This window comes from Zonotrichia albicollis, chromosome 12, assembly GCF_047830755.1.
Source record: "Zonotrichia albicollis isolate bZonAlb1 chromosome 12, bZonAlb1.hap1, whole genome shotgun sequence".
Taxonomy (NCBI): domain Eukaryota; kingdom Metazoa; phylum Chordata; class Aves; order Passeriformes; family Passerellidae; genus Zonotrichia; species Zonotrichia albicollis.
The window spans coordinates 15,492,707-15,508,570 of record NC_133830.1 but is presented as its reverse complement, the minus strand read 5'-3'; the positions used below and the strand labels follow the sequence as shown (position 1 = coordinate 15,508,570).

General features: G+C 41.9%; 1 protein-coding gene across 3 annotated transcripts in view; it reads right to left on the bottom strand.

Annotated features, from left to right (window-relative positions):
* The window catches only part of PRKCD (protein kinase C delta), a 63,583-nt gene that overhangs the window by 7,306 nt on the left and 40,413 nt on the right, over positions 1-15,864 (bottom strand). For 2 of the 3 annotated variants that reach the window (XM_074550030.1, XM_074550029.1), the window contains exons 5-14: positions 7,922-8,078; positions 7,254-7,285; positions 6,510-6,595; positions 6,100-6,229; positions 5,437-5,537; positions 4,161-4,257; positions 3,711-3,841; positions 2,886-3,059; positions 2,261-2,352; positions 730-792 (exon numbers count right to left, since the gene is read on the bottom strand). In XM_074550030.1, the coding sequence (XP_074406131.1) occupies positions 730-792; positions 2,261-2,352; positions 2,886-3,059; positions 3,711-3,841; positions 4,161-4,257; positions 5,437-5,537; positions 6,100-6,229; positions 6,510-6,595; positions 7,254-7,285; positions 7,922-8,078 (1,063 nt within the window). The remainder of the gene's footprint in view (positions 1-729; positions 793-2,260; positions 2,353-2,885; positions 3,060-3,710; positions 3,842-4,160; positions 4,258-5,436; positions 5,538-6,099; positions 6,230-6,509; positions 6,596-7,253; positions 7,286-7,921; positions 8,079-15,864) is intronic. The other variant, XM_074550031.1, reaches the window with a different exon arrangement.

Below are 15,864 nucleotides of genomic sequence, written 5' to 3'. Positions count from 1 at the left end.
CTTAGCACTACCTGTGACCTGTTCCTGGTTACAGCACAATTTCATGTGTTGTGGGATGGCCTGTGAAGGGTCCTATTCATGTCTTTTCTCAGAACAACAATATTCAACCAAGAAAGAGCTTTTTTCCCAGCAGTTTCCAAAAGCTACATTCCCTCCCTTTGACCATGCTGCATTTTTTGTCCATCTGGCTGCAAATGCACATACCAAGGAGGGCAGGCTGAGGAGAAACTGAACAGCCCTGTGCTTACCAAGGACTGAAACAGAGCAGAGCATTTCACATAAGAACAGAGCAGTCTTTTCTCCTGGGTAACTCAAGTTCCCAGTACCAGCAGTGGATCAGGGTCTGGCCCTTGATGCTTCAACCTGCTGAGGCAGAGGCATCGATGCTGTGGTTCCACCAGAAGGCAAAAGCAGAGAACTTTCACCTCTGTGGTTTGCTCAAGAAGCCTCTCCCTCACCTCCACACTAAATAGACTCATGATTTGAAGGCAGAGTTTGAAATTAACTGAAACAAAACTGCTTTTGTGTAACACAAATCCCATTCCATCGTTCCAGTTGCCAAGGAAAAAACCACACAAATAAAGATTCATCTCAGGCATGTTAATGGCCTTGGAGCTACATCAGATCTCTGACAGACAGCTTGTGTTTGTTACATCAGTCAGGAATTCAAAGATGCATGAAGTGCTAAGGCAATTCCCAGGTCCCAGCCTGGAGCTGGCTGGTACTCACCTGTAAATAATGCCTTTGCTGTGAAGAAACTGGAGCCCACATAAAATTTCAGCTGCATAAAACCTGAAAAGACCAAAAACATCTTTTAATCTTCACTCAGTTACAACAGCCAATGCTGTAGACAGCCAAAATAATGCTGTGGACATCTTTTCATGGAGTGAGAAGCACTGTACATATCTGTAAATCCCAATGTGTGTCTGTTTGTGCAGGCAGATGCTGCAACCTGCAAGGTAATCCCTTCACCACACATCGGCAGTGTCCCACACCAAACAGCAGAGGGGACACGGCAGCTTCATCCCACTTCCCTCAGGGAACTCCATCCCTGGCCTCCTCCTCAGAAACAGTCTTTGTATGACTTTAGGGAAAGGCACGTGCCTTTGAAAGGAGCTGTGGGAGCTCAGCCCCCAGGATTGCTGCAGGAGGGACTGGGCACCAATGGCAAGGGTGGAATTGGGCCTCACCCCTCCCTCTGCACCTGCCTGAAAAATGCCATCACTTCAGGGGCACTCTGCTCAAAAGAAAGAGGCGATAATCTAGGGGACATGAAGGAAAATCTGAAAGAAGGCTTCCCTCTGCCCCAAAAGGCATATTTTTTTTAATTGGGGAAGTACAAAACTATTTCTATTTCTGTATAGCAGATGAATGTTGGTCCAAAACAAATAGCACAGAATACACCCAGAGAGTATGCCAGATGCACAGATGTTTGCTGGGATCCAGGTAAGATGGAGAGGCCTTACCCACATTTTTGCTGGGGAGAGTGGGAAGGGAGCTGAGCTGTACAACTGGCTGCTGTTGATGCCAGAACTCTTGTGCTCCCATCCAGTCAGCAACCCTTAGTGCAGTGCCAGTAACAGAAGTGATTTAAGTAATTTTCCTGGGGCTTACAGACAGGTCCAGTACTCTCCAGTTACTTTTTAAGGTTTACATGCCACCCCTTCAATGATGCCATTACAACACCCATGCTTTGTATGACAGTAGTAGAAACTGACCTCAAACAAAAAACCATAGCTAAAGTAACAATAACAGAATATTTTTGCATCCTTTAAACATCACTGGAGCTGAAAACTATAAGTTACAGATAACTGTCACAAGTGCACTTACTAAACTAAGTGCTTAGCATCTCATGGAATGTACAGGTTTTTGTACTATCATGTCAGTTTAGCAACAGCAGTAAAGAGCTGAATCTTTCCCCCCCATGCTGTTTTCCTTTTTTTTTAAATCAGAATACTGTCCTAAAGTACACTGAAGCCGTGCCTTTTGCTTTTCAGTGCTGGCTCATGTTGCAATTTATTTTGCACCTCCAGGAACAAGCAGCCCATAAAGTACAACACCACAGTTATGTAAATTCAGGAAGCCCAACTCCACACATCATTGAGTGAACTTCATTGTATTCAGCCAGTGCCTAGAAACATATTTTCAACCATCAGCCACTGCAATTTGACTGCAGGTGAGGAGGGGCACAGAACCAGAGGCCATAAACCCAGAGATGAGCTCATGCCTGGAGGTGGGGAGTGAAGGGCTGAGCACTCACGTGGCTCTGTAGAGGTCGAAGCGCCCCTTGTCCTGGATGTGGAACATCAGGTCTCCGCCATTCAGGAACTCCATGATGAAGAACAAGTGATCCTTTAGCAGATAACCAGGAAATGGAACAGTTACTGATGCCATCCAACCATAAATGAAGTAGCAATGTGCCTCCAGGGGACCAAGCTGCCACCTCCCTCTTCTCCTGAAGGATTTTTGGTTTCATGCACCCCTGTGAGGCTCCTACAGAGTTGAGTGGCCTGGTCTTGTAAATATAAATATCTGATCCTGTATTCTGTGGGTTTCTAGACTTAACACACACTGTAACAGACTTACTGATTTCAGTCTGTGACAATCATCCTTTTGCCCTCACCGAGGGTAAAACTCAGATTAAGGACTTAATTAAACTCCTTATTCCAGACTGCATAGATGTTTTTCTGATCTTACTCTGTCCTTATCAAGGTATGTTTGGTCATGCTCATATTTACTTTCCACTAGGCCCATGATTAGCACAGAGCACAGGAAAAGGACATTTAATTCTTGCATCACTGAATTACTTTCATTTGACTGCTGGTATCAGCATCCATTAAAGGCTCAATCTGTTGTGTTGCTGTCACCATTTAAATTTTTCTTACCTTTGTCTGAAACGTGCTGTAAAGATGTGTGAGAAATGGATTTTCCCAGGCAAGAGCAAGGACCCTCTTTTCCACCATGGTACATTCCACATCATCATCAATTAGCACCACATCCTTTTTCAGAGCTTTGATAGCAAAGAATTCATTCTTCCCTTTCAGCTCTGCAAGCAGAACCTACAAAAAATGAAAGATGAGAGTACAGCACGTGCAGGAAAGACTGGTGCTGATGTATCAGTGAGGGAAAGCCAAAGGTGGTGCACTGGCAATTAAAGGACACATTTAAATGGGAAAGATGAGGGAGGTTTGGGAAAGTGAAGCTGCTGGGCATAGATGAGGAGATGGGGCTCAAGGACCATGAGCCACAGGCAGTTTTTCTGTCAATGCCTTGTGAGTGCATAAAGAGCAGCCAGGTAAAGCCTGGTCTGTCACTGGAGCTGCAGATTCAGAGACAGCAGTGGACAGAGCCTGTGGAGGTCACTCTGCCCTCCCAAACATCCCCTGCCACTGCAATGGGCCACAGGGAGGCTGCTTCTGTGTGCAGGGAACAGAGATAAAATGTCCATTTGCACTGGATATGTACATTAAAGGGCAATTCCTCTGCCTCTATGCTAAAACCTGACAAACTGCTGTGCCCTATAATCACTTTGGGGTTTACACAAGATCCAGCTGATGAATTTCCAGTGTCTTTGACAAAGATGTCTACATACAATTCTGTTAGAAGATTACTGACCCAAGAAGCTGTGAGACCTTTCTGGTTGAAGGAAGGAGCCCATCACATTGCAGAGATCAAGTCAGGCAGACACCTGAACTCAGTTTGTCACATACCTTTCCAAAGCTTCCTTTCCCCAGCACTTTGTGGAAGACAAAGCTGTCTATATTGAATTTTCTCCTTGCAGTTCTTGGCACTGGCTTGGTTGAGTTTACCTCCCAGAGCTTGTCATACTCGCTGTTATCTGCTGAGAAAAACAGGGAGGGCAGAGTTCAGGGGATGCAGGAACCTTGCAGGACTCAGAGCCCTGGCTACAAATGAGGTACTGACACAGCATTGCAATGCCTCTGCTGCTGGAATTACTGGTGAACCCAAACATAAGGGACAAGTCCTGGGTAAACTTTTCATGTGGCCAGGAGATGGTAAAAAGAAAGAAATGCTGCTTCTTTTAACACCACTTATTAAAAAAAAGAGTCTAACACAAAGTAAGGATGAATAACTTCTTAAATTGTCTGGTAGGTAAGTGGCTGTATTGAAACATACAGGTTTCAAACAGGTTTCCTCACCCGTTGAGTCTCCTCCTGGAGCTTTATGCTTCTTATCAAAATCTTGATAAATACCAACACTTTCTACAGATCCAGAATCAGACTTGCGTGAAGATCTCTGGGGAGAAGAGGAACATTTGAAATTATATTAGCACTGTTACTTTAGAAATAGAGTAATAGCTTTGAATGTAACATGACGGCAGCATAAACCTTTCTTTTTAATTATTAACTCCCAGTATGTATTCTTCTCAAGAAATTTGGTTCACAGACTATTTAGTCACCTTCTTTACAGCTTCACATCAGCTATTTGCTTTATTTCCTTCAAGCAAGAAAATAAGTCACTGAAATTCCTGGACAGTCTATGTTCCATTGTTCATTGAAAAATTATTAAAGGTATAATGGTTTGAAGCACAGTGGAAAGGATTTGAACTGTGGGGAAATGTCCCCTTGGATTTCTGCTCATGTGAAAGAGGAGATGGGAATCACTGTTTTACTGACATGCTGAAGCCATATCTGGATGTGTCCTTAGCACAGGGAAGCAACTTTTACATATGAAAGATCCCTGAGATCAAATTTCAGTAATGAAAAGATTGAGCTCCTGTGTCCTGAAAGAGCTGCCACAACAGCTCTCATTGTTTTCAAAGTAAATATCCTGTGAAAGCTTAGGAGTGCACATCTCACAGGAAGCACTGTTGGCTTTTGTGATATATTTTCCTGTTTTATTTCAGAGCTTGTGTCTGAATCTTTATTTGCAGAAGCTGACCACAAAGTATCATGCTGCAGCAGGAGATGAACAATGCAAGCTATGGGGCCAGCAATAATTCCAGAGGGGTTTTCTCTGTGTGTGTATATATATGTATACATATTTATATCAGATGAATAAAAAATGAGAGTAGCTGGTATATTTCCCCTTATTCACTTAATTTTATCATTCAAGTGGAATTTTAAAGTTGAAGCATGTAAAAACAGATTTTCAGCATTCTGATGCCACTGATTAGCCCATTAAACAGAAAGGAACTGAATAATCTTGGCACAGCAGAAAAACAATGTTGGATTTCAGGAACCCACACACCTTTTAAAAAATTCTTTAAGTGGCATACCCCCTTCCCTATTTCAGTTTCAAGCTATTGATATCTTTGTTAGTCTCTATAAGTGTCAAATTAAAAAAGACAAAGCTGTTTGCATTACCTCTTTTCCAAATACAGTTTCCCATAAAAGTGATGCAGAAAAGATGATGTGAAAACCCCCAAATGCTCTGAAAACAAGTAATTATCTGAGAAAAGGCAATAAAGCTTACCTGGCTAACTTGATTTAAGGCTTCAGCTAGCAACTTCTGGTTTATTCCACATAAGTTTGCCACCTTCTTCTGGCATTTATGATGCACATTCATCCCACATTCTAAAAGAAATGTAAGGATTGTTATACAAGCATCAGGAAAATGCTGACATTACAACAAACAGGGCTGTTCTGTGCAGTTCAGAAACCCTTTTTTAAGACCAGACTGGACATGGACCTGTCATTGCTACCAAAACACAATGAAGGCTAAAAAAACATTTCACAAGGGAAAAAACCTCCAATCATCATTACTTTATTCTCAAAATCTAGGATGAGGATCATATGCCTTTTTGTGGGGGAATTATAAAAGCAATATTTACAGTAAATGCTTTGAGATGCTACGTTGAGTCAGTCTCCAAACTTCAGCTATTCCCAAGGCAGTAATTTTGATAATGCTCAAGATTACACCTTTGCAGTGTTTCCTGACTCCTTCAGCAGCTCGCTTTGCCTGAGCTGTCCCATGAGCCCAGTGCCTCTGTCTCTCTTTTGCACAAAAGCTTTTTCACCCCATATGGACGAGACGAATCCCCCCCTACACGACACAAGGAAAGGCACAGTGTGCACCAGTCCCAGCGGGGGAACACTGGAAGAGCACAGAGAATGCCAGCTCCCTCCTCCTGCTCACCTTCACACTTGAGGCCCTGCCTGACCAGCCCCCAGAGCAGGCTGCCGCAGTGGTCACAGAAGGTGGGGCTCATGTAGTTGTAGACGCGGAAGCGGTGCGGCATGTCGATGTTGAAGCGCTCCTTCTGGAACTGAGCACAGGCACAGCCATGTCACCTCAGCCTGCCCCCTGCCACAGCCTCTGCCCACGCACAGCACCCACCCTCACTCAGCCTGCACATGCTTGGCTGACTTGGAAGCTTTGCCCACTGCCTGTTACTGAACTTTGCACAGCTTTAAGCAAAGACAGAACCCTGGGTTGCACAGCCAGGCATCTCCCAAATGGAGCTGTCAGCTTCTGTGCAAGGTTTTGTTGGTTCAGCAATGTTTAATTACATAATTACACTCTAAATAGATTGTTTCAGCTCTTACCATTGTGTCCCTGCTGTTGGCTGCAGTACCAGTACACCTCCCAATGATTTTATCAATGCATTTCTTATGAATAGCAGCATTGCATTCTTCAAGACATGCACAAGGAGAAAAAAGGATTCATTCAGATAACAAATACATGGGATGAGGTATTTGCATTTATGGCAGAATGTGAAAATCACACTCCTTTTGGATCATACTATAGACACCAAAAGTTCATTTCCTATCAAGATAATAATATTTTTTAAACTGGCTGCTCTGCCCCTTTTCTTTTACCATAAACTTTATTTCTAAACTAAATCACCAATGCCTCCAGCATTTGATAACAGAAGGAAGGACAATATTATGCTTTTGAGTTCTACACTTTGATAGCTCCTCCCTGCTTGGAGTAATGCACAGATCTATGCCAAGTCAAAGGTGATTTTCAATTCAGCTGTAAAACCCCTCAATAGTTGTAATTTACTTTAGAAAAGGTTTCACAAAAAACTGCTGTCATAAATGAGTGCAAGTCTTCAGCAGCATTACATACTTCTGAGAAGAATAGCTAAGTCTAAATCTGATACTGAAATCTAGGTAGGAATCATAGGTTCCTTTGGTTATTGTGCAAAATTGATATTTAACTTGTACTACTACCCATAATGATGATGCATTGTGCCATGCATATTTACAAATTTTTTTCATGATCTCCAGATTCATGTGGAAAGCAGCATAAGAAGAAATTAAAAAAAAATTTAAAAATCAGCTTACGTCTACATTTGTATCCTTGCTTGTTGAGTCCCCTGAAAAACAAATTATAAAAAAGGAAATCAATACATTTTCTGGAATAAAAGATGGCTGGTTTTTATTTTATTTTCACCATGTCAAACAACCAATTAATACATTGGTCTAAGTTCTGGTAATCAGAATCCTCTGTCTTAGGAAAGCAGGGTTTAGAAAATCCTGTATTTGACAGACCAGCAAATTAGGAGGAAAACCCAGAAACAACAAGGTTTCAATCACATGGAAAATCCTCCCAACCTAACTTAGGATAAAACCAGCCTTACTATGAAAGGGATCAACTTCTGCCTCTGTGGGTCTCTAGGCTGCCATCAGTCACTCCACATCTCAAACCTGGCCACTGTTTTCTCAGCCCCAGCCCCTTGTTCTACTGTGGCAGAGCTGCTGATGGTCATGGCCTGATACCACCTGATGCTGATGCAGTTTCTGCCTCTTATTTCAGTGGCAAAATGTTCAAGCTCTATTTCTCAGTGTGAAAGACAACTACAGTTCTCAGGTATAAAAATGCTCTTACTGAGTATATAACTTCAATTTCCCAACACAAATTTATTTGTCATGTTTTGTCTGAGTATATCTGAAGCAAACTTTGCAGTAATTTGGCCCTTGGAGCTTAGGGAAGCTTAGATTTTCTTTCTTACCATACAAAGTCTCTGCAGACAGAGCAAAATGTAGGCTGTCCAAAGAAGGTGGCAATAAACTCATGACTTTTGATGTAGTGGATTTTGGCTTGCTTGATGGCTCCTCTCCTGTTGATGGTTACTGTCCCCTCGTCTTCCCTCATTGACTGTCTGCAGTCTGAGGGGGACACAAGAAGACACACTTTTAATACTTCCAGGTATTACAAAGGTTAATATTTGCTTCTCCCAAATGTTCAGTTTGTTTTACTGTTTCTGAGTAATATTTCTGTTAATTTTACACCTGCATTCTGCAGACTTTCAGTCCATCAGGGGTGGTTCAGGAGCACACACTGCTTCCCAAGGTGTTCTGTGCAAGCTCTTCCCACTCCTGCCCACACAGAAAAAGCCTTCAGCTGATGAACTGAGGGCAAAGAGCAGGGATGGAGAACAGTTTTGATAGAGAAGTGACAACCACTGTTGTTTCTTGAAAAAAACAAATCTATGATTTCTGTTCTGTGATTTATGTTTAATATGAGTAAGTATTTTATTAGAACGAAGGTGAGCAGAAGCCTTTCCATGCTGCTGCTCCACAGGCCCTCCTGAGCCAGGACCACAGCAGAAATTCAGATGAACTGCTGCAGGACCTTCTGGGTGACCACAGGCCCATCCTAATGCAAGGTGACTTTCTTCCAGCCTCCAGGGTCATTAAGGAGCAAGGACAAAGGAGATTTTCAGTTAGACATTTCCATTTTGCTGTTTCATAACATTCATGTTTTGTCTTTCCATGACAAAGCAGAGTTCATTTTGCATTTTAACCCACTCTCATTCCTTTCCCCTTCTAGCCTCCATGGAGTCAAATTATTCAGTATTACAATAATACTACCTGCTCCTATCTACTGGAGCATCTAATACTGGATCACATAGAAATCATGTGCAGCATTAGGCCAAGGAATAAAACAAAAAAATTCTGAGGCTCCAAGTCCAGCTGGCTCACACAGGTCCTCATTAGAGGTTATGGTTATTTTCACTCATTTCCAAGGAAGCTTCTGAGTTTCTTTTATAAAAATGCAAATTTGTGGCTGTAAGACTGAGACACAGACTATTTAGTCTTAATTAGGCATTTTTGAGTCATTGGGGCTTGTAGCAGAGGTAACCCAATGCAGGTATATCAAGAGACTGGGTAACTGATTTAGCCTGAGAACACAATTTTTGTCAATTGAAAGGAGCTGTTGAGGGACAATCCCATCCAGCAGGAAAAGATAAAGGCTTGAACTAGCAATGAGGAGCTGATCAACTGCTAACTCCATCAGCTCTGGCCAGCAGCTTGTGGGTCCCAGCCTGGAAGAAATGTGGACATAGCTCATGTGTCCCAAGTGCTGTAAAGCTCAGGGCAACAGCTTTGCAGGCTGGGAATTTCCACAGCAATGGAGTAAGGAAAAAGCCAGAGGAGCATTTTTCCCATTGTCAATATAATAGTTTTTAAAATTTGCTCCATTGCATTGCTGCCTTTTATCACTATCAGGGGGAGCCTTGCTTTCAGCACTGACAGAAGCAGATTTGTGTCCTTTGCCAAGTCACACTCAGTGCAATGCCTGAGCTCAGTACAGCGTTACCCAGGAGCTCTGATTTTCTGGCTGCTAAGTGCACTTGGTTCTTGTCATTTGTTTTAGCTGGCTGCCACCACTGCTACCCCAGCAGAGTGCTGAACCTGGAACACAATCTGTCATGTGGCACTTTCTCAGTGTCCCAAACGAATTCATCTGTCACAGCCAGCAGTGCCACGCTGCAGCAGCGTGTGCTGTCTTAGAAAAGAAATGGCATCATCAGCTCAGGTATTGAGGAAAGGTTAAGCATATTAGTGAAAAGAAAGTTCAAAAAAGGTCTCTAGGTTTTGCCACTAGTTATTAATGTACTTTTCTGAGAAATTTGCCACCTGGTTCAGAGAAAAACCCATCCTGACAGCCCCTGAAAGGACCTTCCAGTGTGCATGGTGACAATCCCCGAGCCACCCCTGTCCCTCCAGGAACAGGATTCCTTTTCCTTGTTCAAACAGGCTGCTGAATTCACCCAACACAAACTCTTCAGCTGCAGCACTTCAGCTTGTGGCAGTCTGCAAACTGTGCTATCTGTGTTTAATCCTGCTGAGCAAACACACAGACCTCACCCACTGCTGCCCAAATGCTTCAGGGAAACCACACCGGTGTGGTGCAAGGGAAACAAGGGCAGCAATACCTCACATTGTTTGCTGCAGCAAAGGATGTCTTGGTAAGAAGATTTAATCAGTAACAGCAAGGAAGCAGAGAAAGGCCTTTTGCTTCATGGCAGTGTTCTGAGGAGATCACCTGTGATGCAGCAAATTACCAGACAAAAGCCTTCCTGAAGTCCATAACAAGCAAACCAAGTGTTCAGTGAGGAACAAACATCTCACGCTGAAATACTTGAAGCAATTTAGTATTAGTGATACTGCATGCAGAATTCTCTGACAAAACTTGTTTTTATAGCAAACACCAGAGTTTCCTCCCTGTCTGAAGCCCTGATACCAAACTTAAGAGAAATACATGAGACTGACACTTATTTCTTTGAGAGGGTAATTATATAAACTAATCACTTTGGGGTTTTTCCTCTTTTTTTTTTTTTTTTTTTTTTTTTAATTTTGCACATTTTCCCTAAGTATACTTTAATGGGGAAGAATGCTTGAGCACATCAAAACCTCAAAATCTGCATGTGAGAACACGGAGACTTTACAACCAGCTGTCTTGCAAAAACCAACTAATATAACAAAGAATAGCTGAAAACACTGTCTGGTTCAGAAGCAGCTCAGAGTTTGGAGAGCAGCTGTGAGTCAGGTTCATCTGGAGTTGAGGTGGCTCTGAAATTATGGCGTAATTTCAATTTACTGTGGGCATGTTTAACAAGTTATTTTTAATGTGTAAATTGCCTCTAATGTGTATTGCTCCAGAAAAGTTTTAAGCAGCTCAGCCAACCATGGAGTTAACTGGAGAATAAAGGTTTAATTTCAGAGACAATCAACAACTGCAGGGAAGTAACTTTCACCACAACTGTATGGATGCAGGGTGGAGATGATGGAGATGGAGAAACACAAAGGGAAAAACTTTGCTTCCCTCTCCAAGCAAGCCAGGATTTCCATAAATGAAATGCTTGCCATGAACAGCACATGGTCAGAAAGAGCAGGTACAGAACAGCTGAATCAGCAGCTAGGGTCCAGGTAACCTCTGCAGCCTGGAGTTGACATTAATCATTTTGGACCCAGCACACACCATTAAACATAATCTATTTCCTCTGCTGAGAGCTGTGGTTAATATTTATCATTGACATGTTCATGTATTTCAAGGTGCCTTCTCAAAACTTGCAGCTGATCTGACACAAACACCCAGAACTCCTCTGTGCTGAACATTCCTGAAGAAACCACGAAGCAGGGCTGGGAATTGGCAGTGCAGCCCCCCAGGCTGCTGTGAACCCCCCTGATTCTCTGCTCAGCTGCAGGGCCTGTCCTGCTGAACATTTCCCAGTGCCCAAGGCACCAGCACAACACCCAACCCATGGCTGGAAAACATTTACCTCAATAGTACTGCTGGGGCTCTGCTGAGCTGTAATGAACCTCAAGGTGAGATGTCACACTGTCTCAAATGAACCTCAAAAGTCCAACAACAAAGGAAAACAACCTCAGGTTAACCCTAGTAGTTTTCTTATAAAAAGAATTGAAAAAAATATTTACCCTCTTCAGAGTTCATTTTGCATTTTAACCTGCTCATTTCATGGTGCTGTTTGTGGAGAGAAAAGAGAACAGTGCTACTGTCAGAGTCTGGGAACCAGGACTTCAAACAGGGACAGGAAAGGAATTTTCTGAGCTGGTTGCTCAGGCTGAGATTTGTCTGAAACTTTATAATTAATTACAAACGCCACTAACATTTCTGTTCAGTGTCTGTCTCCTTCTGCTGTTCTGCAGCCTTGCACTTGGCTTTGTTTGAAAGTTAAGTGCACCTTCAGGTCAAGAAAAATATTAATCTCTCAGAGCAATCATTAAAATGGAAAACTTTTTCCTGAAAGGAGACTTTCCCAGCATGGACTGTCTCAGAGGCAAACTGCTCTTTAACCTGGTCCTGGAGAAAACTGCTTTAAAGATCATCAGTTAATAATGATTAAAATGTTAAAAACCTCAAGAAACCATTTACAGAAGTAGAAGTTTCCCAAAGCCTACAGTTCTGTGACATGAACTTGCAATGTTAAATCATTCTGGTCTTTGTGCTACCCCTCTTCAGAGGATCACAGGTTTGGGTTGCAGCATTTATTTGCAATGTCTGCCTTGGGCAGGGATACCTTGCACCAGACCAGGGTGCTCAGAGCCCCATCCAGCCTGGCCTTGGACAAATCCAGGATGAAGTCCTGCCATGGCCAATGTGTGTGTGTGTGTGTGACCTCTCCTAGGCATTACTGGCACCAATGGCCTGGTAGAGAAGTGTAAAACAAAGCACCAGCTTTAACAAGCCCTGCTTTTCAATCCAGGTTTAAAAACCCCCGAAACCAAACACACTCCAGCCTTTGTAGTGCTCCCACCCACCCAGAGCTGCACTGTGAACACAGCCCATGCTCAGTGCACAGAACTCTTGTTGTACGGCTCAGTGTTTTGCTAAATGCTTCTGCAGAGACCTCTGGTACCTCATTTATGGCAATAAAATCAGGAATAAACTGGAAAATAGGTCTTTTCTCTTTTTCAAATTACACAGCAAAACCAACAGATACAGCACCTCAATAACAGATACAGATCTAAAGATACAGATCTCAAGCATCTCAAACTTCTACTGAAAGTGCAAATTATATCAGATTTGCTGTGCTCCACACAACATGTTAGCTACCTTAGGAACCACAGACACACCAACCTGCTAGCTATGAAATCACCACACCTGCAACTGTCTGATTCTCCTAAAGAAAAATCAGAAGATAAAACCTGCAGATGTTTTTGTTCAATTCATGCAACTGCATTTCTGCTGCAGATTAGAGATGGGAGGTGCCACTGAATAACCTCCACATTTGTCAAAATTCTAGAAACAGCATTTTCTCAGTTAAATGATTAAATCATATCAACATCCCCATGTACAATTACAAGGTTCAGTTCTGGCTCCTCAGCCCTCATCACTGTTATTTATTAAAAATGTGACCATCCTTCCACAGCACACCTCATACTTTGAGATAGTTTCTTTAAACCTTACTATAGGCCCATACAATTTCCAGACTGAAATGGCAAATCTGTTCTATACCCTATTGTTTTTTCACAGATAACTCAGAAAAATGCTGAAGTCTCACGCTTCCCTAACACTCAACACACAGAACAACACATTCAAAATATATGCGGCTCTCTGGTTCATGTCTCTCTCCCAGAATTCAGAGAACTGAGATATCAAAAGTTTGTATGCAAATTACTCACCTTCTGGCACTTCTAATGGCATTTTAAAGAAAAAATTAACTGCCCCTTTCTGCAGGAAGCTGTAGCCAGCAAAACAGCAATTCAGGATTCAAACCCAAGGCACAAGCACACTCCCACAGCTGCTAACACTGCTCAAGACACTCAGGAGAGTGAGGTTCTGCGTTTTCTTACTCCAGGAGGTCATTAACCACATTTGAATAAACAAAGACCAAGCAAAGCATTAAACTTATTTCAACTCCCACCTATTAAAACTAAAGCTGCTTTACAGAATTATAACCTAGTTTCAATACTACAACGAGAGAAGGAGGGGTAGAAGGAAAGCAATTTCAAAATTAAAATTGAGGTTAACACCCTGTTCTCGCATTTCACACACCAGGAGAAAAGCTTTTGAGTTTCAGCACAAACTCATGTTCAAATCACAGGACAGAAGACAAAATGTTTTTTGACAACTCTAAGTCAGGGCTCTGCAATCCCCACTTTATAGGGTCTAGGAAGAAAAAAACATTAAGATTGGTACAACTTTTCATATGCAGCCCTAAATTAACTGGTCAGGACTCAATCTGGAAAAAGAATATTCAAATGAAAAGTCTCAGTGTAGTCTACCATGGAAGAACCATTAATGCCAGCTCATTCTGTGATTTTTTTGCTCTAAGAATACACCTGTTAATGGAGCAGTAACATTCTTATTTCTCTGCTCTGCACCCCTGCAGCAGAGGAAAGCATTTTCCCTAAAGGTAGCGGAATGTTTGCTACTAAGAAGAAAGGTTTGAAAAACAGCAGCTTCAGTTTGCACAACAAGCCAAAGAAAGAATTAGTCACTTTTTCTGAAATGCTTGGAGCTTTTCAAACAAAAGGTAGTACCTATAACTCAAAGATACAAATGGCAGCAATAGAATAAACCAGGGAATACTTAGAATAAACCAGGGAACAGCTGAAATGCCAGTTTCAGAACAAGCCTTTTTTAGTATTTTAGAAACACAGCTACCCCAGAGCTCAGAATGCAAAGGCAGGCCAGAGGGAGAGCAAGGGGACGAGTGCACAGGAAGGAATGGGAGCTGTCCCTGAGGGTTCAGCAGGGTGGGGAACAGAGCTTGGCACAAACACCCTCGCACTGCACCAGCAAACCTCTGCTCTCACACTGCTAAGTGCTGATTTAACTGGAGAGAACATTTACAGCAGGGCAATGATGAGCCAAAAATCAGCGTTTGCCTATTTAGCAGCATTACACACTGACATAAGGGAGGTTTACAACCTTGAGGAGGAGTAGTTTGTTAAAATATATTGATATTTGCAGTGTTCACATTAAAGTATCAGATTGAGTGACTTTCCTTCACAAAATGTAGATGTATAAAAGTCTTGAAAGGCAATTTCCATCACCTCTGTGGTTTAGTTACCAAAAATGTATTGGTGACTAATTTCATATGAAGCAGAGGGTAAATAGGAACTCATTGCAAATGTTAGTGGTCAAAAAAGTGCATTAAGATGTGACTATTAACTTGCCAATTTGAATATAAATGCATGACTTAATGATCTGTTTGGTATTTAGGCTTCATCTACCACCATCTGCAATCCCTAAAAAAGGCAATAAAAAGAACTGCAAGAACATTGTATCTATTTTTAAATTATTTTGATTACTGAGTAAAATTAATATAGTACTTTCAGAACACAATTATATTACCTTCCTACTAATAGCTAATAATAAATTATGGAAGGTTTTCACTTATGCCATCTCTACTTTTCTACATGTCTGTGTGGAAAGGAGGAAATATGTTTCAGCCTCATTAAATAAGCAAGTGAAAAAACAGAAACTGGGTTTGTACAGGTTTGCTTGAGAAACTTCTGGGTGTCCAGGAGAAATGGATTTCTGTATATTGCAATAAATATGTATGATCAGAGTACCACTGCCCCATGAAACAGCCTTGCACAGACCTATGACAAAGACCAAGATAAATATTTCCTAATATAATGGCTCATACCAGTTTAAATGCAAACCTGAGAAAAGCCCCTATTTACAGACTCTTTAAAATCCTAGTATTTTTTTTTAAATTTTGCTTTAAAGTGTTGACTTTCCTTAGACACCAGAGCCACAAGCACATAGGCTGGGTTTTGTTGCCATCACAAAGATAAAACATCACCTCTGAAATGTAACCTATCCACATCACATTCTATCTTCAGTATCTTCTGCACAGAATGCACAAAAATGTATGGTACCTTCTCAATGAACTTGTCTGGAGAGCAGAACTGTGAATATAAGTGTCTGTGGGGGGAAAAACCCACCCATGCTTCAAAATGTCCTGCTTAGTCTTTTCAGTTCTTTATTAACACATACTATTAAACCTTATAAGACTGGTAGGCTAATCTGGCAGACCGGTGATATTACAATTATATTATTCCCAAGAAATAATGGTTTCACGGCTTCGAGGATGGGAAAGTCTTAATTACAAGCTGAGCAAGTTGTGAGGTTTACAGCATTTCCTTTAGGAAGGGACTCCCCAGATACAGAAATCCACACCAAAATTCT